Genomic DNA, 14,041 nt, shown 5'->3' with positions numbered 1-14,041 from the left:
AAGACCCACTGGCAGAGGTCATAGTTCAAGCCCAGGTCCCTGAGCTTGGCTATGAGTTTGGAGGGGACTATGGTATTGAATGCTGAGCTGTAGTCGATGACAGCATTCTCACATAGTTCCCCTGCCTCTTGTCCAGGTGTGATGCTGCTGTGTGCAGCACATGGGCTATGGCGTCCTCCGTGGACCTGTTGGGGCGATATGCAAATTGCAGGGGGTCCAGGTTGATGGGGAGGGAGGAACAGATGTAGCCCTTTACTAGCTTCTCAAAGCACTTCATGGCTATTGAGGTGAGGGCTACAGGGCGGTAGTCGTTGAGGCAAGCAGGCTTGGATCTTTTAGGTACAGGGTGTGTGTGTGTCTGGGGGGGTGTGTGTCTGGAGGTGTATGTGTGTGTCTGGAGGTGGGTGTGTGTGTGTCTGGAGGTGGGTGTGTGTGTGTCTGGAGGTGTATGTGTGTGTGTGTGTCTGGAGGTGTGTGTGTGTCTGGAGGTGTGTGTGTGTCTGGAGGTGGGTGTGTGTCTGGAGGTGTGTGTGTCTGGAGGTCAGTGTGTGTGTGTGTGTGGAGGTGTGTGTGTGTGTCTGGAGGTGTGTGTGTGTGTCTGGAGGTGTGTCTGGAGGCTCCTGCTGTTGTCTCTAAACTCCTCTCCCCTCCTCTCTTCTCCTCTATTCTCCTCTATTCTCCTCTCCCCTCCTCCTCTCCTCTCTTCTCCTCAGGCTCCTGCTCTCAGCTGGTTCACTCATGATGTGGAGACGGCCCTCGAGAGCTTCAACTTCCTCAACTGCTCTGACCTCGAAGAGGAAGAGGAAGAGGGGAGACAACAGGAAGACGAAGTAGAAGGAGAGTTGGAGGAGGGGAGCCAATCTCAGAACAAAGACAAGATGGAGGAAGAGGAAACAGGAAAGGAGGAGGAACAGGAAGTCGAGGAGGAACCGGGAAAGGAGGAGGGACCGGAAGTCGAGGCGGAACCGGAAGTCCAGGAGGGACCGGAAGTCCAGGAGGGACTGGAAGTCCAGGAGGGACCGGAAGTCCAGGAGGGACCGGAAGTCCAGGAGGGACTGGAAGTCCAGGAGGGACCGGAAGTCCAGGAGGGACTGGAAGTCCAGGAGGGACCGGAAGTCCAGGAGGGACTGGAAGTCCAGGAGGAACCGGAAGTCCAGGAGGAGGAGATGTACACTGATGGGAGGTCAGTATTATGTCTGTCAGATAAACATCTGCTTTCATCAGGTGTTAAACCCTCTTAACGTGCAACGGCCCGGTCCCTCTTGAGGACGATTTGCCCACCGGCGCGGCGCGACACTTTGTCGACCTCTAGCGGCTCGGGTGTGCATTCTTTTAATACTATATATATTGTGGTAGCTAATTACTTTGATTTCTCACACTAGTAGTTAACTTCTATGACTTGTAGAGTATACATGAATCAGGGCTGAAGAGAGACGGCACAGGGCAGACCGGATGAATAGGAGGAGATATAGTTTATTTCACACAAGTTCGAAAACCAAAGTCCTAACATGTCAATAGTATTGAAGCCTATTTATACTCTTCTAAACTTGGCATGTTTCAATAAAGGCATGTTATTTCTCATTGGTAGACTCTTACGGCATTGGAGTGACTGGTCAAGTTTTGGTGCAAGCTAGGTGTGTCTAATCATTTCTGTTAGTGCCAAATCTTTATAAACTGCGTTTCATTCTGGCTCTGGTCTTTCCACATCTGCAGACTCCAATCCAGTTTGCGCTGGAGTCTATGAGGTTCATTTCAGGTCATGACCGAGGTTAGATCCAAATCCAAATAAGAACACTAGAAAACATCCCTTGCACCCCTCCTGGTCCATTCTGACAGTTTGCTCAGAGAATATAAATGTCTGTGGCATGGTATGCATTTTGTAATGACCTGTATCCATAAAGGTGTAATCTATTTTATATAGGATGTGCTTTATATGGCATTCTGCCACCACAATCCTCCCTTTCATGGCAATGCCATGAATATGTACTACTTATATGTACCTACCACATATATGTACTAGTGACATTTGTTTACTAGTGATTTATATGTAATAATGACTGTTAATACTTCACATGACTGAATGAATGAGTATAAACACAACACTCAGCAGTGCATGTGAGCGGATCGGAGCGTGAGCGGCGCGGGGCGCGGAGCGGCCGGTTTTGACGTGAGCGAGGAGTGGGTTTTAAAATGAGTCGGCGCGACGTCCGGAGCGAGAGTTCTCCTCCGCTCCAATCCACTCCAGGCCGCTCACAGTGGTTTAACACTGATGTAATATATACATGCAGTACAATGCCAAAGCAACAGATGGCGATGTACAAACATGAAGGCCATTTTCAACCAATGAGAAGGGTGAACCTGTGATAGGCTGTTCGTTCAGGCTTTGTCACTGTAGAGACGCCCACACTCACTCCAGTTAGAAAAAGTATATCGACGCCATTGTTGTTGACGTTAGCTTACATGCTAACGTTAATGGCAGCGACCATAGCATTGTGGCTCGGCTAGCCTATCATCGCTTAATAGAGATAGTGAATGGATAAACAACGTTATTTAACATTGCAGAATGGCTACAATTACAATGCGGCTCAATACAAACAATTGTTAAGGGGCCCAGGGGGTGTAGACTGTTGTAGTTTGAGCTCATTTACACCATGCTCCAAAAAAAGAAGAAAAAAAACTGCCGAGCGATCTGGCGCGGGGAGCGGGGAGCGCTCGATTCAAGGTGAGCGGGGAGCGAGCGGAGAGCGACTTGGGGGCGGGGTCAACATGAGTGATTAGCGGAGCGGACCAAGCTTTAAAGAGCGAAGAGCGGATTTCTCGGCCGCGCCGATCCGCTCACGTGGTCTGACACTCAGTACTAACATGCAAGATGTACCTCAGATATACCTTGGTTATACAATACATTTTCATTAATGAAACACTTCATTAACAAGAGGGAAAAAAACCTGACACCGCAGATTTGTTTACAGAAAAAAAACTTGTATCCTAGTGTCGTTCCTTAGTGGAACCTGAAATGCTGGGTCTCATTGTTGGTCTTTGTAAACCATCAGCATGCACAAGTTGAACATGTTTAAAACATAAACTACTATTAAATCCATTTCTTATTTTTTTTTTTTTTTTTTTTTTTTTTTTTTTTTCCCCTCCATTTTCCTCAGATTTTCTCCCATCCCAATGTTAGTCGTTATGCCAATTCCCAGTCCCCTTCCTGGTCGCTGCGCACTTACCCCCCACAGTCAGATCTGGGAGAGTGGAGGCTACCACGTGCTTCCTCCGACACACGTCCAGCCAATCAACCGCTTCTTTTCACCTGGCAGCGCGGATCCTCCCTGAGAGGGCATAGCGTGTGGAAGGATCACACTATCCCACTCAGGTCCTATCCGCGCTTAGCAGGCGTCCCGACCGAACTGTAGGAGTTGCTGTTTACAACGACCCGGACCCACCCCGCCAGCTTCTCCCACCCTCTAATACTGCCAATTGTATTAGTGTGAACGGCCAGCCAAGCTGGTGACAACCCCGGAGCTGTGAGCTGGATTCGAACAGGCGAATTCCAGCCGCTCCGGGGTTGGTGACGAACGCAATCTCCATTTCTTATTTGTAACTTATTCATCACCAAGTAAATTGCAGATTATTGTATGAAGTTTTCCCTTCTATATTTGCAAAAACCAACTTATCATCTAACAGCCTTTTCTTTTATATGCTGAAAACATTTTGATAATTATGTTAAATAATAGGACACACAACTTTGCTTGTTCAGTGCCTCGTACGTCCTTTTTCCTGTGTTTTTTACACCTCATCTCCCCACTTAAAATCTTTATTCAACCATCATACTGTTCCACATTTTGTGTTTAACCTGTTTCCCATCTTAACATATCCTCCCTTTAGATACACCCATATCTATACTGTGACTCTGCACTAGTGTTTAGTGTATACATATATCAACTCCCCCAGTTACTGTGCCTAGAAGCAGAATACGTCGACCAGCAGTGAAAATCACCGCTCAGGCCTATCTAATCCATAGACCTACTAATTCCGCAAGTCCATTCGAGGCATTTTGCAAAAAGACCCACAATATTTGCCAGTAAACTTCCGTCCTTACAGGAGAAAAAATGAACTCCCTGTTGTCAAGATTTGTAAGAAAGGTAAAACCGTGACCTATTGTGACTTACAGCCAGTAACCTTACATTTTCCAACATTCGGCTCCACTTCAATCTTTAGTTCATCAAATAAAAGATCATATTCTCATGCGTATTTTTACTTGAATACAAAACCAACATGTAATGTAACATGTCATGGCCTAAATCTAGTAACACTTTAATCATTATTCACTCTTTACTGTCCACATTTCGTCCATCATCTAGTCCATAGTCCACAACACAATTGTCCTTTCATCTGCCACTCGCTTTCTTGATGATGTTGGCCTCAGGCTTTGATCCTGCTTAGCTTCTAGGATCAGGCCAGGTCAGTTGTGTCAGGACTCCAGGATGGTATGGCAGCAACTTATACTCAGACAGAAAGTCCTCATCCTCCTCCAATGTCCCTCTTTTTCCACACTGTCTTGACCAGGGTACAATTGCAACATGTCCAACAGAAAAAAATTACAATTAGAAATTCCCATATTTAACTGCTTGTTTACACCACCCTTCTAAATTTGATATAGCCAAGCTCCATTGTACAGCCCCGTGCCCACATTTTCACTGTCTACTTCAATACACATAATAGTTTACGGAGAGATTTAAATTGACTAATACTCTCTCCTAGCCATCTCGGCCTATCTTACAAACTATAATAGTCAACCACCTAAAAGTAAACACAACCAATTCTCATTTACCACACGTCAGTTTCAAATTCATTTGACACAATTATTTGCTAAACCAGACTTGTGCAGTAACTGTCCTAGTGACATACAACCGCTTCCTGGAAATATCCAATTATATAATACATTGAAAGAAATGATGAATAAGACTCTTTAATTTGTATGGTTCACTTTGACCACCATTTTGACCTTTAGACCTGCTTGTGTAGAGTACCCCTCTCAGTCCCTTAGAACCTCCCTTTGGTAGAGTACACCTCTTTGTCCCTTAGGACCTCCCTTTGGTAGAGTACACCTCTTTGTCCCTTAGGACACACCCTTTGGTAGAGTACACCTCTTTGTCCCTTAGGACACACCCTTTCATAGAGTACACCTCTTTGTCCCTTAGGACACACCCTTTGGTAGATTTCTTCTTCTTTGATCCAGTTTTTTTTTTCATAACCGAGAGGTCCCCATTCCCGGGCACAAATCTAAACAGGAATCCCTTAGGCCTTAACTCCAAATACATGAATTTTACATTTCACATCACTTTGTCATATTCCAGGTACATTCATCACGTCCATCATGACTCGTGTTGGTCGTCAACCTGGGGCACCTCAATGTATGATATCTTCATTTAAAAAAAATTACACCACAGCTACATTGGATCAATCACAATGAATATACCAGATGTATTGTTTTGCGTGTTTATAGCACAAGTGCTAGTTTTCAATACTGGTCGCTTGGTATGTCATTACACCTCTTCTGCTCCTTTCGTACATTAATGACTTACTTAGTCACCCGGACTATTGAAATGCTAAAATGTGAGGACACTGTGGCTCTATAATCCTATTTCATTATCTGGCCTCCTTTTTATATTTTCAAAGGTCATGTCATGGACATACATTATATGGATATACATATAACTATGGAGGCTTATTTTTGCTCTCCTTATGCCAAAAAAAATAACAATAATACAAATATACTCAATATATGTTCATACAGTGAAATTGCTGGCAAGGTGACCCCAATTGGGCTGGCATGTGGGAGTTGCACTTGTACTTAACTTTGAGGTGCTGGCTTTTGCATTTCGATAACTCGACCTTCTGTCCAGCATATCTCCCCCTGGATCCTTGGATCCTCAGTCTCTGCCTCCTCCAGCCTCTGCTGTCCCACTTGGATTTATGATAAAAGAATACAGAACAAAAAACGTATACCATCTTTTGCGTGTCTGCACATGGTAATTTCTGTTTGTCTTATATTATTACAACACTGTCCTTGTTTGGTTCTGTGCTTCGTGTTGCTCTCCAGGTGATGCTGAGTCGTGGTTCCTCTGGCTCGGACTTGGCTCTCCCCACTCTGGTCTCTCTCCTTCAAAGGATGCTCTCTTTTTTGACAGAATACTTATTTCGCACTGTTTGCAACAGGCGGCTCATGCAAAAGTCCTATGCAGGACCTTTTAAGCTGTGATGCTGGCCTGCAATGACCTGTTTGCCTCAGTGTTACGTTAGCACTTTTTATTAGTTTAGCTTTTCCATGCAATTACATCATATCAAGTTAGTCAGCTTTAGGTTGATGATCAAACATCCATGGCGCACCCATTCACTCGTCTCCATACTCACTCATGTCTGGTCAGTCGTCCTTGTCAGTCGTCCTTGCTCTTCTCTACCTATTCTCTATATTCCTCCCTTTGATCAAATGACAAATCATCTGTTCATTACCTTACACTTCTTCCACATATGGAACATTTTCTAAAAAAAAACACCCCTCCTGGTCCATTCTGACAGTTTGCTCAGAGAATATAAATGTCTGTGGCATGGGATGCATTTTATAATTACCTGTATCCATAAAGGTGTAATCTATTTTATATAGGATGTGCTTTATATGGCATTCTGCCACCACAATATATATATATAATTAAAGCCCTATTTGTTTCAGGCGACACAATCCGTTCAGCGGTTCTCGAGTTACATGCCAATATGTGAGGCATTTAAGGGGGGGGGAGATTTTTTTGAGATTATAAACAATATTCAAGCATTTGTAACTAGTTATTGTAGAGGTAATTTAATGTAGCTGTTGTAGAGGTTATTTAACTAGTTATTGTAGAGGTAATTTAACTAGTTATTGTAGAGGTAATTTAACTAGTTATTGTAGAGGTAATTTAACTAGTTATTGTAGAGATAATTTGTTCTCTTTGTTACATTCAGGGGACCCTGATGTAAACAAGACAAACGACTTTCTCTGGTCTGCATCCCCTTAACAATTGTTTGTATTGAGCCGTACTGTATTGTACCCATTCTGCAATCTGTTAAATAACGTTTACATCCATTCATTCTGCTAGCATTAACGTCACTACGCTGCTAGCCACAATGCTATACTGTTATAATGGCATATCCCAATCACGTTAGCACGTAAGCTAACAAAATCAGCGATATTTTTGTGAGACTAAACTCTGCTCTTGGTGGTCAATTGTGTTGATGTTAGTTTTGTTTCATCAACAAATCATCAACAAATGAGGCAGAACACACAGTGAATGTATCCGTTTTTGTTTATTGCACTATATTTCTTGCTGAAAAATAAATGCTATGTTGCTAAATGGCTCATGCGAGGTATAAAGATGGTGGCTTTCTGAGATTTTGAGCAGGATGTGGAGTGACTCGTTCAACCTTTCTGATTGGTTGAAAATGGCCTTCATGTTTGTACTACATCGCCACCTACTGCTTTGGCATTGTACTACATGTATATAGTAGACGAGATAAAACAACGTCTAACTTAACTCTAACTTGCCTGCCAATACACAGCGTTCTGAAAAGCGAAATGAAACTAAATGAAATGGCCCTAATGTAACTGCAGCCTAAGTAGCAGGTTACTTTACTTCCTCTCTGGAACATCAGAGATGTTTGATAGTGCCAGAGCTATTTATGATCTATTTATTAGAGTTTGGAGTTGTGTGTCAGTGGCTTATGACTCACTGTGATAAGGAGGCCACAACATGGGGTCCATACTATCCAACCTGGTAATAAATATATCTGCTCTCTGTGTAGGAGTGTAACAGTAAACATGGGTTACAACCCTACCTACAACAGTAGCATCATGTTTTCCTTCTGCTACACTCTCACAGCTCAGCGTTCAACACCATAGTCCCCACCAGACTGGTGGACAAGCTGATCGAGCTAGGTCTGAGCTCCGCCCTGAGCGCCTGGGTACTGGACTTTCTGAGCGAAAGACCCCAGGCGGTCAGGGTGGGGGGTCAGACCTCCAACACCATCACCCTGAGCATCGGGTCCCCCCAGGGCTGTGTTCTGAGCCCCCTGCTGTACTCACTCTACACACACGACTGTGTGGCCAAGTTCAGCTCCAACTCCATAGTGAAGTTCGCAGATGACACGGTGGTGGTGGGGCTGATCTCGGACAACGACGAGAAGGCCTACCGGGAGGAGGTGGAGGTACTGGAACGCTGGTGCCAGGACAACAGCCTGCTCCTGAACATTGGCAAAACCAAGGAACTGATCGTGGATTATAGGAGAGGACAGCAGGAGACACACACACCACTGATGATAAACGGGGCTACCGTGGACAGGGTGAGCAGCTTCAAGTACCTGGGGGTCCACATCTCAGAGGACCTGACATGGTCAACACACATAGGCACAGTAGTAAAGAAGGCGAAACAGCGTCTCTACCACCTGAGACAGTTAAGGAAGTTCAGAGTATCGGGGAAGATACTCCAGTCCTTCTACTCAGGAGCTGTAGAGAGCATCCTGACCGGAAACATCACTGCCTGGTATGGAAACAGCACGGCACAGGACAAGAAGGCCCTACAGAAAGTGGTGCGCTCAGCCGAGCGTACCACGGGTATTGCACTACCCCCCCTGCAGGTTCTATACAACAAGAGGTGCAAATCCAGAGCCTGCAGGATAATGAAAGACCCTCACCACCCCAATAACAGCCTGTTTCAGCTGCTGAGGTCAGGCAGACGCCTGCAAATCTCAGCTACTAGGACAGAGCGGTTTAGGCTCAGCTTCTTCCCCCAGGCCATCAGAGCCATGAACAATGTACATTGAGTGCTCAGAACATTGAACTGTCCACACACAAGCACACATGAACACACACACGACACGCACACTGTGCACGCTCACACACGAGCAGCCACTTAACACTTTAACATGAGCGGGCACACACTCATGTCGCACACACGCACACTTATGGCCAAAGGAAAGGTCACTTTAAATTAGAATAACAGGAACAGTGTATTGCACTACCAAAGCTAACTAGCATGTCACACATGCGCTGTAAATAACTATGTACAGATACCGAGATGTCACTCCATGTTACCTGCTATCTGTTACTGCACAATGTTGTTTCTTCTTTTGATTCTATTATATGTACCACTGTATTGCACATCGTTGCGGGCAAGACCACCCGCATTTCATTGTATACCTGTATGCCGTGACAATTAAAACTCTTGACTTGACTTGACTTGACTTGAGGAGAGCGAAGTCTGGGTTCAGGAGGAGAGTGAGGTCTGGCCCCGCGACCCACTCTAGTTAAGAACCACTGGTCTAAACAGTCATAAATATTTTATACAACTTCAGCCCTGATCATAAAAATTCAAAAAAAATTATTGAATTTTCTTGTTTTTTTTATCCACTTCTCCTTATTTTTCAATTTTTCTCCCATCCCAATTTCACCTCGCCAATTCTCCCTTCAATTCTACCCTCCCCTGTCTCGAACATTGCTAGACTATGCCCCCCACTGGTCGGCTGCAGTAAGGACCAAGCCTTGCATCACGTGTCCCCTCCGGTACACGAGGAGGCAGCCGTCGCATCTTTTCACCTGAACAGCGCAATCTCTGTGGCGAGGAGTAACGCGTGGGAGGCTCACGCTGCCCCCGATACTTCCTGATTCTGCTGTACAGGCGCACCAACCGACCTGTAGGAGTCGCTGTCCACAACATCCAATCTCCACCCACCAGCTTTCCCACCCCTAACACGGCCAATTGTGTTAGTATGAACGACCAGCCAAGCCGGAAGCAACGCCGAGAGCTGGGCTCGAACCCAGCACATCCTGCGTTAGTGGCGAGCGCCTTGCCCACTGCGCCACTTAGCCGCCCATTTAATTTTCTTTTGTAATGTCAGATTAAAAATAAAATACTCCCACTTTTCTGAAAAGAGTTGTTGTTAAATCTGACATTACAAAAAAGAATCCATCAAAATCTGTGTTGTTGCTAATCATTGACACATGTCTGTAATAATCCCCCCCCAGAAAAATCTACTTTGCATTTGATATATTGAAGATGTTTAGATTTTTGTGTTTTCTTGATGAGATGTGTGTCTGCCTCGTCATTAGTGTCTCTCTGCTCCACAGTGAGGAAGAGGAGGGTCTGCAGATCCTCATAGAGGCGCCTGAAGGCTTCAGGAACTCAGACGAAGACTACCACTCCCAGTCAGAGGTGACGACCGCATCTCGTTCTGTCGCTGTGATTCACAGTCCTCTACATTCATGTTTATTACGAATATTCAAAGGTGCTATCGATAACATTTTTATGTAATCAATCATTAAAAAATATATAAGTAATAATAATACATCCAGAGCTTTTAGAAAAGTGCAGAAGAAATGTATTACTTTTCCACAGAAAATTATTGATTAATGAATATCGCTTAAAAAAAATTGGCGTGTCCAAAATGAATGTTGTTTACATGTTGTTTACATGTATCCCCTCCCTACTTCCCATTTCCCCACGTGGAATGCAACTGATTGGATAAATGACATGCCACGGCAATGGGGGGGGGGGGGGGGGGGTCTGCTGCTGATGGAGACTCAGTGTTCAGGGTAACAGAGCATGAGGTGAGGCGGACCTTTAAAAAAGTGAATATCAGGAAGGCAGCAGGACCGGACGGCATCCCCGGCCGCGTCCTAAAAGTCTGTGCCGACCAACTGGCCCTGGTATTCACTGACATATTTAACCTGTCCTTAGAACAGGCTGTCATCCCCACCTGCCTGAAGAAGTCCACTATTATCCCTGTACCCAAAAAATCCAAGCCTGCTTGCCTCAACGACTACCGCCCTGTAGCTCTCACCTCCATAGCCATGAAGTGCTTTGAGAAGCTAGTAAAGGGCTACATCTGCTCCTCCCTCCCCATCAACATGGACCCCCTGCAATTTGCATACCGCCCCAACAGGTCCACGGAGGACGCCATAGCCCATGTGCTACACACAGCAGCATCACACCTGGACAAGAGGAAGGGGAACTATGTGAGAATGCTATTCATCGACTACAGCTCGGCATTCAATACCATAGTCCCCTCCATACTCATAGCCAAGCTCAGGGACCTGGGCTTGAACTATAACCTCTGCCAGTGGGTCTTGGACTTCCTGACGGGCAGACCCCAGGTGGTGAGAGCAGGCAACTGCACCTCCTCATCCATCACCCTCAACATAGGGGCCCCCCAGGGCTGTGTTCTGAGTCCCCTCCTCTACTCCCTGTACACACACGACTGTGTGGCTCAGCGGAGTAGCAACACAATCATCAAATTTGCTGACGACACAGTGGTGGTGGGCCTGATCTCTGCCAACGACGAGAGGGCCTACCTGGAAGAGGTCAAGGTCCTGGCGGGATGGTGCCAGGAAAACAGCCTCTCCCTGAACGTCAGCAAAACAAAGGAGATGATTGTGGACTTCAGGAGGTCGGGGGTCAAGGATTACAGCCCCCTCAGCATCGACGGGGCACCGGTTGAGAGAGTCAACAGCTTTAAGTACCTCGGAGCCTACATATCCGAGGACTTGACATGGACCACACACATTGACAGTGTTGTGAAGAAGGCACGACAACGCCTCTACTTCCTCAGGCGCCTAAGGAAGTTCCAAGTCAGTCAGAAGATCCTTAAGAACTTCTACTCATGTACAATAGAGAGCATCCTGACTGGCAACATCACCTCCTGGTTTGGGAATAGCACTGCACAAGACCGAAGCAGACTACAAAGAGTGACACGTTCAGCCGAACGCACAATTGGAGGGGGGCTCCCCACCCTCCAGAACATTTACAACAAGCGGTGCAGGGGCAAGGCTAAGAGAATCATTAAAGACTCCAGTCACCCGAACAACTGCCTCTTTGAACTGCTGCGGTCAGGCAAGCGATACCGGAGTCTCAAGGCGAGCACAGAAAGACTCAGAAGAAGCTTCTATCCCCAGGCCATCAGGCTGCTCAACGAACAATGAACACTACACAACAACAACCATCAAACGCACATAGCACACACATCCACACGCACACACTCACTTTAAACAAACACACTGTAGCACCCACTCCACACACTTATAGCACACACTCACTTTAAACAACACACTGCAGCACCCACTCTCCACACTTTAGATCACACAAACACACTTTATATTTATTGATGAAGGATTGCACTACAACTCGTACACCTTACTGTAAATTGTACCTAAATTGTACCTCATCCCATTTCTGCTTTGCACTATATAGTATTGTACATTAGTACACTGCATAGTATTGTATATTATATGGTAACTCAGTTACGTCTATTCTGCATCGAACATTGTACATATGTCTATACTGAACACTGTGACCTCATTTTCTACTTCTAATTTACATGCTATACTATGTTATTTGATACTATCTTGTCTAGCACAGTCTCTGGAGCGTAACAGTAAGAAGCATTTTGTATGAAAGTATTCTGTACTTCTGTATGACAACTATTAAAGAAACTTGAAAACTTGGTGCTCTAGTGCGACATCTAGTGGCTGGATGTTATCTATAGCACCATCTAGTGGCTGAATGTTATCTATAGCACCATCTAGTGGCTGAATGTTATCTATAGCACCTTTTAATAATACAATATTTGTCTTTGACACATGAGATGCAGCTCGCTGGTCCCTGTTTTGCATCAGAAATATTTAACACTAAATAAAATGTAGCGTCTCGTGTTCATAATTTGATCTACCGGTATGCAATATTTATTTAGGCCATTGAAAAAAGGTGTGAAATTCACAACTCCCAAGAAGATTATTGTAATAAATTATCAATGACACACTTTTTAATAAAAATTAAAAATCACAAATGTACATATTCAAGGCAAGCTCACACAAAATCCAAAATCAACGACCGAAAAAAAGGAATAGGCTGAAGCACATGCTTATTTTTACCTATCCTTTACAAATTCTTAAAAAGTAAATATATTTTAATATAAGAAAGAAAAACTAAAAATATGCTGCAAGATATAATTTTTTTAAAGAAAAAAACAAACGTTTGATGTTTTACTCATCACTGTAACTCCTGAATTATTGGTACACAACTTTGATTGATTGATTGAAAAGTTTATTAACAGATTGCAGAATGGGTACAGTACAGTACAGCTCAATACATACAATTGTTAAGAGGATGCAGACCTGAGAAAGACTTTCGTCTTGTTTCCATCAGGGTCCCCCATTTTCAATTCATCATATGACACACGACATACAGATAGACAGTACTGCTACATCTATACATTTATGACATACCAGATTTTCAAATACAGTACTGTTTGTGATACTAAAAAAATCCAGAAAAAGAGTGTATATACATTTGACATAGAAACTGTGCATTGGGGGAGGTTGGGTAGGTGGGGTGGGGCTGTACATTGGAGGTGGGGGGGGGGGGACACTGTACATTGGAATACTGACATACATTTGACATAGAAACTGTACATTGGAGGAGGTTGGGTAGGTGGGGTGGGGTTGGGTGGGGCTGGACATTGGAATACTGACAAAGCCATGCTTGGTCTTTATTGTACAACTGGGTTAGGACATTTGTAGGGGCCAGTTTTGAATTGCAGTCTCCCGTAGGTGTTCTTTGAGAGTGTTTTTGAAGGTGGGTAGTGATTCACATTCCTTTACAGCTTTGGGTAGGGCGTTCCACTTCAACCCATCACTAAGGCTATTCCATCATTTAACTCCCAGAATTGAAACACATCTAGCTTTTACATTAGTTCTTACCTTTTTACATGTTTTAAGAATACACAACCCTCTTAAATTATACTTTCCTTCTCTTGGTTGAAAGAGACATTGAATACAAACTGGTAGGCTTTTACTCTTAGAACGAAAAAGCTTCAGTTGTAATATATATATATGTCTTCAGGTGTAATATATATTATATATATATTCATGTCTTCTGAAAAGGAGGCGAGTGTGGAAGACGAGGAGACGACCCCTGAAGTCAAAGAGGACGCAGACGAGGAGACAGAGGAACAAGGTGAG

At 44.5% G+C, this 14,041-nt stretch overlaps 1 protein-coding gene across 1 annotated transcript in view; it reads left to right on the top strand.

Annotated features, from left to right (window-relative positions):
- The window catches only part of LOC311223277 (uncharacterized protein), a 64,685-nt gene that overhangs the window by 48,875 nt on the left and 1,769 nt on the right, over nt 1-14,041 (top strand). The window contains exons 14-16 of the mRNA XM_084308071.1: nt 714-1,183; nt 10,154-10,238; nt 13,964-14,036. Coding sequence (XP_084164197.1) covers nt 714-1,183; nt 10,154-10,238; nt 13,964-14,036 — 628 coding nt within the window. The remainder of the gene's footprint in view (nt 1-713; nt 1,184-10,153; nt 10,239-13,963; nt 14,037-14,041) is intronic.

This window comes from Notolepis coatsorum (genome assembly GCF_963971535.1).
Source record: "Notolepis coatsorum genome assembly, chromosome: 2".
Taxonomy (NCBI): Eukaryota; Metazoa; Chordata; class Actinopteri; order Aulopiformes; family Paralepididae; genus Notolepis; species Notolepis coatsorum.
Note: the sequence above shows the minus strand (reverse complement) of the source record. Positions and strands in the feature narration are given on the sequence as shown.